This window comes from Neofelis nebulosa, chromosome 4, assembly GCF_028018385.1.
Source record: "Neofelis nebulosa isolate mNeoNeb1 chromosome 4, mNeoNeb1.pri, whole genome shotgun sequence".
NCBI lineage: Eukaryota > Metazoa > Chordata > Mammalia > Carnivora > Felidae > Neofelis > Neofelis nebulosa.
This window is the reverse complement of record NC_080785.1, coordinates 12,250,342-12,264,335: the sequence shown is the minus strand read 5'-3', so window position 1 is coordinate 12,264,335 and position 13,994 is coordinate 12,250,342. Positions and strand designations below refer to the sequence as shown.

At 49.5% G+C, this 13,994-nt stretch overlaps 1 protein-coding gene across 3 annotated transcripts in view; it reads left to right on the top strand.

Moving 5' to 3' along the window:
* The window catches only part of CLCN1 (chloride voltage-gated channel 1), a 34,089-nt gene extending 20,168 nt beyond the window's left edge, over nucleotides 1-13,921 (top strand). For 2 of the 3 annotated variants that reach the window (XM_058723987.1, XM_058723986.1), the window contains exons 13-22: nucleotides 1,668-1,737; nucleotides 1,927-2,037; nucleotides 3,704-3,917; nucleotides 4,135-4,268; nucleotides 6,664-6,908; nucleotides 7,197-7,308; nucleotides 7,632-7,711; nucleotides 7,954-7,992; nucleotides 11,660-11,948; nucleotides 12,435-12,689. In XM_058723987.1, the coding sequence (XP_058579970.1) occupies nucleotides 1,668-1,737; nucleotides 1,927-2,037; nucleotides 3,704-3,917; nucleotides 4,135-4,268; nucleotides 6,664-6,908; nucleotides 7,197-7,308; nucleotides 7,632-7,711; nucleotides 7,954-7,992; nucleotides 11,660-11,948; nucleotides 12,435-12,571 (1,431 nt within the window). In that variant the 3' untranslated portion in view covers nucleotides 12,572-12,689. Of the gene's footprint in view, nucleotides 1-1,667; nucleotides 1,738-1,926; nucleotides 2,038-3,703; nucleotides 3,918-4,134; nucleotides 4,269-6,663; nucleotides 6,909-7,196; nucleotides 7,309-7,631; nucleotides 7,712-7,953; nucleotides 7,993-11,659; nucleotides 11,949-12,434 lie in introns of all 3 variants that reach the window. The other variant, XM_058723988.1, reaches the window with a different exon arrangement.
* The last annotated feature ends 73 nt before the right edge of the window (nucleotides 13,922-13,994 follow it).

The window sequence follows — 13,994 nt, the reverse complement described above, 5'->3', positions numbered from 1 at the left end:
CAGCGAGCATTTCTGTTGGGTGTTGCAGCAAATATTAGCTCTGAGAAGCCTTTTCTGTTTTGTATGGACACTATTTGCACGGACACTTGCATGGACCAAGCAAACTCTCTTCTTTCTTTCCTTCCTCCCTCCTTCCCTCCCTCCCTAGTGACCTACCTACATCTGACTTGCATTTATGAGCACCATGCCAGTGCTGACAGCAGGCAGAGAAGAGGCATGCGGTTGCTTTCTACTCAAGGAGTTCTTAGTTTATATCTCTTCACTTGACTTTGCAGTTCTCAACTGTTTTACCCACTCATATTCTGACCTGAAGAAGTATGTATGCATTTTGCATCAACTCAGAGCTTCTGGAAAGAAACCTTCCCAGAGTTTTTGTCATGGCTCTTGACACCAGCTCTGTCTCAATGGAATCTTTTTTTTTTTTTAATTTTTATTTATTTTCAGAGAGAGAGAGACAGAGAATGAACGAGGGATGGGCAGAGAGAGAGGGAGATAGAGAATCCCAAGCAGGCTCTGTGCTGTCAGACACAGGGCTCGAACTCACAGGCCGTGAGATCACGACCTAAACTTAACCGACCGAGTCACCCAGGCACTCCTCAAGGGAATCTTTCTAAGGTTCAGAATATTAAGAAATTTATTTCTTACCAGCTTACAGTAAATTTGCATAGGTTTTTAATTGTAAATGTTTCATCCTGTCAATTTGTTTGGACTTAGCTGCTACCATCTTTCACCAAATTAGTTTGAGATCCTTTTGTAAGATTAGCTGACTTATTTTGGAAGTGATACGTAAACCTAATTCACATGCTATGTCTCACATTTTTATTTCTTTCACAGATATTTCAAAAGCTCAACCAATACTCTTTTCTCCACTCTTATTTCTCAATTCTTCTGCATTCCTTGCCACAGAATGTACCTATTGCTTTTGCTAAAATTGTTCCAATTTCTGTTGGAATACTTCCCGACAGAGTTGGCCTTGGAGATTGGCTAGGTTTCTCAGTGTGCCCTTCCAGGATGGCCAGGACAGATCTGATGTGTTTTGAATCTCTGCTTAAGGTGATTTGATGTTAGGAAATGGCTCCGGCAAGACAGGCTTCGCTCCAGACTCCCTTGTGAGGTTTACCATATAAACAGCTTTGTAAATGACCACCTCAAAGCTACATTAGTGATGTAGTAAGTCACTAAGACTTCAAGGTGTCTGCCACTTAGAAATGGGCTCTTTTTCAGAAACATAATCTGACTGGGAAAAGATATCTTCCAGCTTCAAGACTTTTAGGCTGTTCAGCTGAGGTGACCTTTTCAGGCTAAGAGGGTACAGTATAGGCCAGGAGCCTTCTGGAGCAGGGACAGGAGTCTTCAGGGGCTCCACTCTTCCTTCTAGATTGCCTAAAGGCAAACACAGTCACTCCAAGTCAGAACAATTTGAGTTAACGATCAGGAGGAACTTTCTTATAATGTTGTCTTTGGTTGTCTCTTAGACTGAGCACTCCACGTTTTTTTTGGTTCTGGAGGAAGGGTGCAGACAAAATGGCTTCCAAAAGGATTTGCTATCCCAGGGTTTCTGTGACTCTCGAAGCAAGAAGGAGGGTTGGAAGTGGGGAGAGGGTGGAGTGTATGCATGTGTATTGGGCAGGGTTGAGAGGGTGTCCTGATGCCTCTTTTTACCCCAGTTTTGGATGTCCATCGTGGCCACCACTATGCCCATACCCTGTGGAGGCTTCATGCCTGTGTTTGTGCTAGGTAAGTTCTGGTGGGAAGCCTGGGATCTTACTGAGAGCTGCAATCTAGGGTACTGGGAAATCAAGGAAAGGTCTGGATGCTTGGGGCTTATGTTTGGTCTTAGTGCCCAAGCAGGGATTGGCTCTGAAAATATAGAGGATCTGGAACTTGGATCTTTCAATACCTTCGTTCCTTTTGTCTTTCCTCTAGGAGCTGCATTTGGAAGACTGGTGGGAGAGATCATGGCCATGCTATTCCCTGACGGTATCCTATTTGATGACATCATCTACAAGATCCTACCCGGCGGCTATGCAGTAATTGGTGAGACACATTCTACCCTCCGGAACCCCTAATAGCCACACTCAAACTCTCCCATGACATCTTTATTCCAGGCTCCACAATGAGGCTTTAATTTTATGCTATTTGATTCAACTTTTGTTCAAATAATCAGCCCTTGGCTCTGACTCTCATTAGCTCTTATTGAACGTCTTTGAGCCTTAGTTTCTTTATGTAGAAAAGGGATTATTATGGGGATTAAGCAAGATAAGAAGGAAAGCACCTAGGATTGTGTCTGAATGTTTGGTGAGGGTTTTTCTTTGCTTCCAAAGAATCAGAGAAACAGCAGTGCAGGTGACTTGCTTGGATACTCCCAACCTGCAGATGTACCAATATTGACGGGACTTAAGAGTACATGACTAAGACCTAAGAAACATGGGCTCTGTGCTCATCCCTGCCACTTGTCACCTGCATGACTACAGAGCAAGTTAGCTACCTTTCTGCACCCCACTTTCTTTGCCCTCATGTGACTTCTGAGATATCTCACGGTCCTAACATTCTGATAATCTGTGATAATCCAACTGAAACCATCCAACTGAAACCATGTCTAACACAGAAGCCAGTGTAATCCTCAAAATTAGTATGCCTCCTCCCTCCTATGTTCTTCACCAAAATCCCATAACATGTAAGGCCATGCCTCCCTTAAATATAGAAGCCTTAACCGGCTTTACATTGCATATGGCGACCTTACTCCCTGATCACAGTCCTTTACAAAAGCCTCTTTCATCAGTAAGAGTCATCTGCTCTTATTCCCCATCAAGTAAGCTGTACACCCAACATGGGGCTTGAACTCACCACCCCGAGATCAAGAATTGCACGCTCTACTGACTGTGCCCCTCTCTTTTGTAAATTTTTCTTGTTCTCTTTCCATGTATACCTTCTAGCAACTATTTCTGTTGATGGGAAAACATAACTAAAAACAAATAAGACAGATTCTGTTTTCAAAGAGTTCACAGAATCATAACATTGTAGGTCTGCAAGGGCCTTACAACTTATTCAATACCTCATTTACCTCAGAAATAAGAATATGGGATTCCAGCAGCATCAAGTTCTGTTCTCACAGTTGAGAAACTGTAGAACCAGGATCTGACACAGGTGTCATGTTCCAAGTCCACAGCCTGAGTCCTGGGTTTGACCCTCTTCATTCATAAATTGTTGACATCAAAACCTGAGGCCCAAAGTAAAATGCTATCACTGGGTTTTAAAATGTTCAGTTAAGAACAGTCCAAACTTCTGGGGCGCCTGGGTGGCTCAGTCGGTAGAGCATGTGACTCTTGATCTCAGGGTTGTGAGTTCAAGCTCCACACTGGGTGTAGAGACTACTTCAAAACAAAACAAAACAAAACAAAACAGAATGATCCAAACTTTCTAAAGCAAGGAATAGATAGGACATCACTGTCTTCATTTTATAAGTGAAAATCCGGGCACACACAATGATTTTGCAAATTGCCAAAGGACATCGAGTAAGATTAAAATGGTTTTCTAATACTTGAGCATTCTCACCACTACTCTTGACAGATGATTATGTCAAGAGTGTTGGTACTGACTGGGGTCATGTCTCCCCATTCTACATCACTCCCATGGCATCCTCACGTGCCCTCCATGCCAGGAATGGCAACCCTAACCCACCGCTTCCTGTGTGTCATTCTAGGGGCAGCAGCGCTGACTGGCGCAGTGTCCCATACGGTCTCCACAGCTGTGATTTGCTTCGAGTTAACGGGTCAGATTGCCCACATCCTCCCCATGATGGTGGCTGTCATCTTGGCCAACATGGTGGCTCAGAGCCTGCAGCCCTCCCTCTATGACAGCATCATCCAGGTCAAGAAGCTACCCTACTTGCCTGACCTTGGTTGGAACCAGCTCAGGTCAGGGGCACCAGCTGGAATTAGTTCAGACTTGATGGGGTGGGGGTGGGAGGTTCTGAGGTTGAGACCAAGGTTAGGGTCAACATTTGGAAACACTGCTTTTTACTTACTTTTATGTTCCCATGTACTTGATGAATATTATGAGTGATGGAATGCCTGGGATGGCAAAGGAACAAGTGTATGGTGGGGCTAACCCCCATGCTTTCTTCCTCCGTAGCAAATTTACAATCTTTGTTGAGGACATCATGGTGCGTGATGTGAAGTTTGTTTCAGCTGTCTGCACGTATGGGGAATTGCAAACCCTGCTCCAGACCACCACAGTCAAGACTTTACCACTGGTTGATTCGAAAGGTCAGTGGGAAGGAAGGAAACAGACTTCTGAGCTAGCGACCTGAACAAGCGTTCCACAGAGGTGGAAGAGACACTGTAGTGTGGGCTTGTCATTAGGGACCATGCATTTGTGCCACAGCATACCCAGCCTGTGTTCCTTAAGGAACACGATCATCTTTGAGAAGGAAAAATACAGTCCTAACACAAGCGCAAGAAGATAGTTAAAAATCCAATTAGAGAACTATAGCTGATTCTCATTAGTCATTGTAGTTATGTTCTCTAAAGTTGCCATGAACACTGAATTAGGGATATGATACTGAACCATTGCCCTGGAGGAAATACAGGGTTAGGTTCCTCTGGTCACATTTTCTTCGACTAATCAATGCATAAACTTGTTTTATGTGTGTTTCTCTTTAAAGACAGCTTATTTCATGTATATAGTGTTGATTCACTAACTAGAATTCATGGCCGACAGGGCTATAACTCAGGCCTGAACGAAGCTTGCCTAGCACACGGATGTTCTCCATAAGGCCCATCACAGCCTTCTTGCTTGGGGAGGGGGAGGGGTGGGATGGGGTTTAAGCAGCAAAACCACCAACACAGAACCAACAAAAATGTGAAAATGTGGCATTAAACAGACCATGGAAAGAATGCTCATTTACAATATGGGAGCTGAAACAAGAAGCAGAGCATCGCTTTTGCAGCTTAGCTGGGAGGCCCCCGGTCATTCGCCGCTCTGTACAGGTCTGTGAATGACGGCGGGGGCACCTTGAGCACTGATCTGGGGGTTACAAATACGCCCCCGTATTTGAGACAGGAGACAAATTTGCAAACAAGGAATCCACGAACACTGAGGCTTAGCCCCTTACGTGGTTCTCTTTGCTACTTCACTAAACAGTAGCTGTTCTTTAGTGCCCGACGTGAGGGGCAGAGGAAACCATTCTGTATGAAGGAGTGAATGGTTTATCCTTTTTAATGTTTGTTTATTTATTTTGGGGGTGGGGGCAAAGAGAGACAGGGAGAGAGAATCCCAAGTACTCTCTGCACAGTCAGTGCAGAGCCCCGCTCAGGGTTTGATTTCACGAACCGTGAGATCATGACCTGACCCAAAATCAAGAGTCCACACTTGGGGCATCTGGGTGGCTCAGTCGGTTAAACGTCCAACTTTGTCTCAGGTCATGATCTCACAGTTAATGAGTTCAAGCCCCATGTCGGGCTCTTTGCTGACAGCTCAGACCCTGGAGGCTGCTTCGGATTCTGTGTCTCCCTCTCTCTCTCCCTCTGCCCCTCCTCTGCTTGTGCTCTCCCTCTCTCTCCCTCTCTCTCTCCCTCTCTCAAATAAATGAACATTAAAAAAAAAGTCGACACTTAACCTACTGAGCCACCCAGGCGCTCCGAGGAGTGAATGGTTTAAAGCAGTGATTTCACACACTACTTTATTTCATCATCCTTTGGCATTTAATCCTGCTGTGTATTATTTCTTGTGTAGTTTATATATCTATGTCTCACTAGATTGGGAATTCTTTGAGGGCAGGCACTGTAACTTCTATCCCCTTCAGGCTGTCTCCCTGTAGGTATTTACTAGATATTAAATCAATACTCGCCTAGTGCTTGAATTAGTGTAATTAAGAAGAATCATGTATGGCCATTTGGAGCCATTAAATTTGTTAGTTCCTGATTTCAGATAATCAGAGTATCCAAATTTTTCAGGTTAGACTCATTTTAATATTTTCCCCAAATCCCAAATACTTTTTAAGTCGCCTCTAAAGCAGTGGCTTTTCATTGGAGTCTGGGTACAGCCAATGAGATACAAGGTTTTCATAATAATGACAAAGACTTAATGGTAAGATTTATCTTAATAACACTGCTGCAATTTTATGGGCTTACAACTTAATGAAAAGGTTCATTATGGTAGCAGAAATTTCCGTATATGAAACACCTTCCCAGGAAAAGTAGGCGTTTTGTTTATATCCTAGAAGGACCCAGAGTCTTTAAGTGATTAAGCATCAGATATCCTTGTACACTTCTTTCAAAGTATATTCACATCTCAGCCTATATAAGTGGATTTTAAAGAGTTTTGGTGTTTTTTTTTTTTTTTTTTGAGACAGGGTTGATTAGCTATTTTGATGCCAAGTTCACCTATTTACAAACAGCCTGTATAAGGAAGGGCTGCATTCAAATAAGTACAAATTAGCACTAAGTAGGATAGTATCAATTGGGTCTCTAAGTGCTGAATGAGTGAAATAAAAGGGATTGGGTGAGGTCAGTCCTGGCAGATGTTTGAAATGAGTTTTCAGAAAGAGAGGGTAAAAGCTGGGAAATGAAGCAGGGGTGCTGGGCTTCTGTCCCGGACTGGATCCTGCGGAGCGGGGAGTGGAAGGAGCGGGCCCTCAGGCTGTGCTCCACTCTCCCCCAGATTCAATGATCCTGCTGGGCTCCGTGGAGCGGTCAGAGCTGCAATCCCTCCTGCAGCGCCACCTGTGCCCTGAGCGGAGGCTGCGGGCAGCCCAGGACATGGCCAGGAAGCTGTCTGAGCTGCCTTATGATGGAAAGGCGCGGCCTGCTGGCAGGGGGCACCAAGGCATCCCATCTGAGGGCCGGAGGGAGTCCTTTGCCTTTGTGGATGAGGATGAAGAGGAGGACCTCTCTGGGAAGCCCGAGGTGACCAGGCAGGGGTGGGGCTGGGGGAGCTGGATAGATTGGGGCAGAGGACAGAGAGGACATGCTGATCACCGAGAAGGTCAAAGAGACCAGTGTCCCTGGGGGCCAGGGGCTGAAGGAGATAAGGTTGCAGGTGATGGTACCAATGAGAACCCAAAGAGACACAGGAATTCTGAAAGGGGAGAAAGAATAGAGGTCGAGAGATTTCCCAGGACACCAGCTGATAAGGGGAGGAAAGTGCTAGGCAGCCTCTTCCCCAGGACTGAGAATTTTTACTGTTCCTTACAGCTGCCTCCTCTCCCCGCTCCTCGCTCCTTTCCTGCCGCTCCATTGTCCCCAGAAGAGCCCAATGGGCCCCTGCCCAGCCACAAACAGCAGCCAGAAGCCCCGGAACCCGCAGGTGAAGATTCTCCCAGCATGCACCCGCATTCATGCCTTTGGCTTCTCTCTGGGCTCTCCTCAACCTAACAGCTGCTACTATAAGGAGGGGGGCGGGGGGAAGGGATTCCTATTCATTGAGTCTCCATATTACCATCCCAGGGAAGGGCAAGAGCTGATTTAGGAGGGTAGGAGAGAGGGTGTCCATGGAGGTGACGCATCCGGGAAGTACACACCTTGTTTGGCAAAGTGTCAGGGGTCCCTCAGAGCCTCCCCAGCTGGCCGTTTCCTCCTAGGACAGATACCGCTCTGTTTCCGTTTCCATCCACCTGCCACTCCCCTCAGGTCAAAGACCCTCTGTCTTCCGGTCCCTGCTGCGCTGCTTACTGGGCAGACCTCGCCCCACGAAGAAGAAAACAACCCAGGTGAGAGCAGATGTGTCGCGGAGGGTGGACAGGGAAAGGGGCATGCCTCTGCGAACTGAGACATCCATGGTCCGCAAGGCAGAAGTGAGAAGGCCCCACCATGGAGAAGGTTCATATGGAAGGAACCATGACTAGGAAGGCAAGCATCTGTGGCCCTGGCCTGTGAGAGATGGCTAATGGCCAAAGGAACCATAACTGCCATGAAAAGGGAAAGAACTTGGACCTATGTCTTTCTTCTCTAGGAGTCAACGGATTTGGTGGACACCATGTCACCTGAAGAGGTAAGAGAAACAGGAACAACCTGGGGTGGACTGTTCTGCCAAATGGAGACACTGTTCCCTTTCTTCATTATGTTGTTGTAAGAATAAGATGCGAGTCTAGGCCAGAAAGCATTGTGCGAGGTTGGGAATGAGATACGACTATGGAGGGAGGGCTGGGCACATCGCTCAGAGGTAGCTGTTCTCAGAGGGATCAGAAGAGGGAAATTTTGAGCCTCCAGGCATGGATGGGACCGTAGTGCTCAGATGAGTCTTAGATCATATAACATTTAGACATTCGGGATATTGTGGACCAGGCAGAGACTGTGTAGGAAGCATGAGCTTCACCTGAAGTAAAATGGCAGGCAGCCAGCAGTTACACATTCCAATGCAGAACAGCATGGAAGCTAAAATGGTCCATGCCTGCTGGAGGTTACGATGCTGGATTGGTCAGGGTCCTGAGACAATGGACTACAAGAAAATGCCAGTAAACTAGATTGGAAAGAACCAAAAACCTAGGGCAGATATTGACAGCAGTGCCCCACTGGGACAAACACCTATTTCCTAAAAAAGGTAGTTATTGAGTCCATGGGAGAGAAAATCCGGCCCTGAATAAGCCTAGCTGTGTGGAGTGGACAGACGGGGAGCAAAGATCTGGAGGAGAAAGCTGAGCAGTACCAGTCCAAACAGACCCTGGGGTTGCAGAGACACAACAGGGTCCATTAGCAGCCATTCCATTTAGCAAAAGAATGCAGGCCCACCATGGAACTGAAAAGGTAGAGTTTTTTAAAAGTAGGTAGATGACAACCATAATGGATATTATTTTAAAATAAGAGTCTTTTTTTTTATAAAGTTTATTTATTTTGAGGTGGGGGAGGGGCAAAGAGAGAATCCCAAGCGGGCTCTGAGCTGTTAGTGCAGAGCCTGACACAGAGTTCAATCTCACGAACCATAAGATCATGACCTGAGCCGAAATCAAGAGCTGGAACGCTTTAATCGACGAGCCACTCGGGCATCCCTAAAATAAACATCTTCTTGGTTGTCCAGACTATATGGGGGAGGGCATGGGACATCACAAGAGAGGAGGGAAGTCTGTCCCTTCTCTCCTTGTCACCCCTCAAAACACACACCCTTCTGATCAATGCCTTATGGACAAATGGAATAGATGAGCACAGAGGAGAGAACAGCTACAGCTTTTGCCCCCAGGCAGGAGTCAGATGGGTCATGACAGTGGTTGAGGAGGGTTTCGCTGGAGTTCAAAACCAATAATAATACTCTTTTAAAAATTACCCCAGAGGGAAAGCTAGCTAGTTGATCAGTGGGGCTATTTAATGACCACTGGAAATAAAGTGCCACCAGGAAGCATGTATTTTTAGCTTATGTCTTTCCCAAAAAAGACTTTAGGGATGTAAACTCCCACATGACCCACTGGGCCATTCTAGGAGGATAAGATCTATAGGAGTAAAAATTCAGGATATTCTGAACATGGTTTTCGGATAAGATCAAGAAGGCACTCTTGGCAATATCAAGGTGACACCTTCGGAAAGAGCGGAAGAATTCACTAACAGGTCACCAGAGGTCATGTTTATCTGCTCCTCTGTTAGGAGTACACACAGTTAGGGGCGCCTGGGTGGCTCAGTTGGTTAAGCGTCCGACTTCAGCTCAGGTCACGATCTCACGGTCCGTGAGTTCGAGCCCCGCGTCGGGCTCTGGGCTGACTGCTCAGAGCCTGGAGCCTGTTTCAGATTCTGTGTCTCCCTCTCTCTCTGACCCTCCCCCGTTCATGCTTTGTCTCTCTCTGTCTCAAAAATAAACGTTAAAAAAAAAGAAAAAAATTAAAAAAAAAAAAAAAGAAAAAAGAAGGAGTACACACAGTTAGAGCCCCAGTTTGTTACCTTTACAAGTAGTGGGACCCCAAAGCAGAGATCCCCTGCCCCTTAGACACAAGCTGGGGGTTCCTGGAACTTGATCAGCAGTCAAGGTTGGAAGCACTGCTATACCTCTGTGTCGTCTTGGGCAGGCAACTTATGCACCCTTTTCCTCTATCTCCTCATCTGTAAAATGGAGGTAATGATAGGTCGTTGGAGAGGATTCAGTGAGTGAAGACACATAAAGCCACCCGAATGATGCTTGGCACAGAGGGAGTGCTTGGTGCATGTATGCTGGAAATGGTTCTGTTACTGTTGTTGTTCCTTAAGGGAAGACAAGAATGGAACCAGTGAAGGCAGGAAATGGTCGTAGAAAGATCCAGGAGGACAGGATCAACCAAACCAGGGTTGGCAAGGGCCCTACAAATAAATCATGTCTCCAGCACACCTGCTAAGTGGTCATCCATCCTGTGCTGTGAGGACCAGCCAAACCCTGTGTGAACCTCCCGTCAGGAAAGGGGGGGCCTGGAGGAGGTGTGGTTGCGGTCCAGAACAACCAGGAAGGGACAGATGGAGAGCACACCAGCCTGGACCATACACCCACCACGAGAACCGGGACGTGGCCTTCAGAGACCTTCTCCGGAGCTTGAGACATGGGGACTTGGACAAACAGAAAAATAAAGGAGCACAGCGATCGGAAGGTGCTGACTGAGAAGAGATTTCAGGAAATTTTAGATTCCATTATAAAAGTCAGAGCTCTCCTGGATCATTTGGAATCTTGGGGATTTGGGTGCGCGTATCTAAATCAAGAGGAGATTAAGACCTTCGTGCCTTAATGCTTCTGTGATAGACACAACAAAACAAAAATGGTTTGACTCCAGCCAGTCACATCGGGTGCCATGTGAGTTGGTATAGCTCTTCTTCACGCCCAAAAAACAGTCCCCGCAATCTGGAAGAGACGAATGTGCTGGTTTCTGCACAACACGCGGTGGGCAAACGCACGTAACACTCCTAGGAGTTTACGTCCAGGGCGCCTGGGGGGGCTCAGTTAGCTGAGCAGCCAATTTCAGCTCAGGTCATGATACCGTGGTTCCTGGGTTCTAACCCCACACGGGGCTCGCTGCTGTCAGCGCAGAGCGTGCTTCACTTCAGACTCTCTGTTCCGCCTCTCTTTCTGCCTCTCCCTGCTTGCACTCTGTCTCTCAAAAATAAATAAACATTAAAAAAAAAAAAAAGAGTTCTTCATCCCTGTCCTGTAGGCAGAGGTAAGACAAACGCCAGTAAAAGACTGAGCACGATCCATGTCATCTCTGTAAAGGAGGGCTCAGTAATGTGCTATAGGAAACGAAAAACCTGCTCCTGGGAGGTCAGGAGAGCCTGTGCAGGCAGGGTGGGGGCAGTAAGGGGAATCCAAGGGGCGAGAACAGCAAACGCAGGTTTGGGAAGGCACGTCTGGTTTCCCTGAGCAATGGGTATCACAGGAGTGGTGGAAAATAAGACTGGGCAGTTGGGTTGGAAATTACAAATGTATGGGGCACAGGGAGTGGGGAGGGGAGGGGGTAGAGGACAAGAAGACAGAGAGGTGCTCTTCGTGCCTGAGAGACAAGGTGATGTGGGGCCTGATGAGGGAGGAAAGGAGAGGGTGCTGGCCCCTGGTGGGAAGGGAGAAGGGCTAGTATTGGGGGGGGGGGTTGTGGTCAGTGACACTCCATTGCGTATTTCAGGGTCTGGGCTGGCTAGGAGGGCTGTTTGGGGCCCGGCTGTAGATCTGAGGCTGAAGGGGGCCCCGTGATACTGAGCGACGGCCCTACTCTGCCCAACAGATTGAGGCCTGGGAGAAGGAGCAGCTGAGCCAGCCGGTGTGTTTTGACTACTGCTGCATTGACCAGTCTCCCTTCCAGCTGGTGGAGCAGACGTCTCTGCACAAGGCGAGTCCTCGCCCACCAGCCCACCACCGCTCGGGGCTGCTGCGGGCAGGGGAGGTGTGGGGCGGCCGCGCACTGACCTGCAGCTCTCTTCCTGCAGACGCACACGCTCTTCTCGCTCCTCGGCCTCCACCTTGCTTACGTGACCAGCATGGGGAAGCTCAGGGGCGTGCTGGCGTTGGAGGAGGTAATGACATGTCCCACTGGAGCAGCAGGAGGAAGAAGGGGCACAGGATAAGAGGGTGGGGAGGGGGTTGCTTGACATCTGGCGGGGTCCCCCAGACTTCCCACTCTGTTTCTCATGCGGAGACTGGAGGGGGTGGGTGGCGCAGGGGCAGGTGGAGAGGACCGCCCCCAGGGTCTTCGTGGACTGCTTGGGTTTGGGGTGAGGGTTCAGGGCGTGAGTCACAGTTCCATGTGTGTGATCTGTGGGAAAATGGGATGGGGTGGGATGTGGCTGAAGGAGGCCTGAGGGTCACCAGGAAGGGGCCCAGCCAGAGGAGCTGGAGACTCGAGGCCCCGCGGGTGCGCCTCTTCCCAGGCCCCGTCTCCTGCCTCTCCATGCGTCCTGTTCCTCCTCCTCGTGCGGGTCTGTTCTCTCGCGCCCGTGTCTCTCACCTGCCCCATCTTCGTCCTCTTCCCAACCGTGTACCCTCTTTCCCTCTCCCCGCAGCTGCAGAAGGCCATCGAAGGGCACACCAAGTCCGGGGTGCAGCTCCGCCCGCCCCTTGCCAGCTTCCGGAACACGACGACAGCTCGGAAGAACCCTGGGGGCCCGCCCCCTCCCACGGACACGTGGAGCCTGCCTGAGGACGGAACCAGGGCGGCCGGGGCGGGGGACGGGGCTCCCGCCTCCCCAGAGACCCCCGTGCCCTCCCCCTCCCCGGAGCCCCCTCTCTCGGTGGCTCCACCCAAGGTGGAGGGCGAGCTGGAGGAGCTGGAGCTGGTAGAGAGTCCCGGGCCGGAAGAGGAGCTGGCTGATATCCTGCAGGGCCCCAGTCTGCGGTCCACCGATGAGGAGGACGAGGACGAACTGATCCTGTGACGCCTCCAGGACCTCCTCCTCAAGACTGTCCAGAGGCCCCGGCCCCAGGCTGGCTTTGTGTGGGAGAGGGTACGTCCTGAGATTGGAGGGATCAAACCGATGTCCTGCCCCCTCCTGGGAATTGTGAAATGGGATAGTGACAGACTTAGAAGAGGGTTCCTTGCCGCAGAGAGTAGCCTTGATCAGTTATTTAGGCCACGTCCCCCCATCCAGACAGGCAGGGGCTTCTAACCCCAGCGGAGGGCCTGATAGTCCGTGGGGTTTCCCAAGTCTCTCTGGTGTGTGGGGTGGGACATACCCTGCGACTTTCAGGCCTCCCCTTCTTCTCCGGGAGCCCCCTGATGTTCTTGTCCCAACACCTTCCTGGCTCTGCCTGTGTGTCTGCCAGTCTCCATGGCGGGGACCCACATGACTGTGGCCTGTGGAGGAGATGGGAGGCCCTCATGACCTCGTGGACAGATGGCCCCAGAATATACCCCAGAACAGTCCGCACCCCTCTCTCAGAGCCCCCCACCCCGTTCTCCCACTGGCTCACACCGGCTCCCTGAAAGTTGCCCCCCACTACCTGTCACGAGGCAAGGGTCATCACTAGGGCACTGAAAGGCCAGTCCCATCACCTCCTCCTTTGCCTCAGACTTAAGCAGTGCAATGTGGATAAAGGAGGGGCAGCCTGACAGAGAAAAGTTCTCTGTGGAGGAAGCAGGGTCACTCCTACCTCCTTCAGGCAGAAATCAATCCCATACCAGTTTCCTCACCCTCCAGTTTCCAGGTCACTCCCTGGAAACATACATCCCCCTCCCCAGTGTCATCACTGATCTGTCCTGCCCAAGGGTCAGCTGTGCCCTCCCGCTGCTGTGGCTGTGGCTTCTTCTACCCGGCACCAAGGCTCAGGGCAAGGTCACTGGGTCACTCAGACACCAGCCTTTAGACTGGTTCTTTGTGTTCCTCTCCTAGAGGTGGAGAGAGGAGGGTTCAAAGTCAAGATGGCAGATGTCTTTGATGCTTCCCACACTGGGGAAGTCAGATCCGTACCCCCCCCCCCCCCCCAATCGGCAACAGGGTGTCTGCTGTTAGCCTGTCTTTCTTATAAGTGGTCTCGGGTGCTCTGAGCCTCCACACCCAAGGCTTTCCTCCCTCCCTCCTTTTATGCCTTGTCTGGTTCTGCAGTTTTACCCCTTTCCGACATTC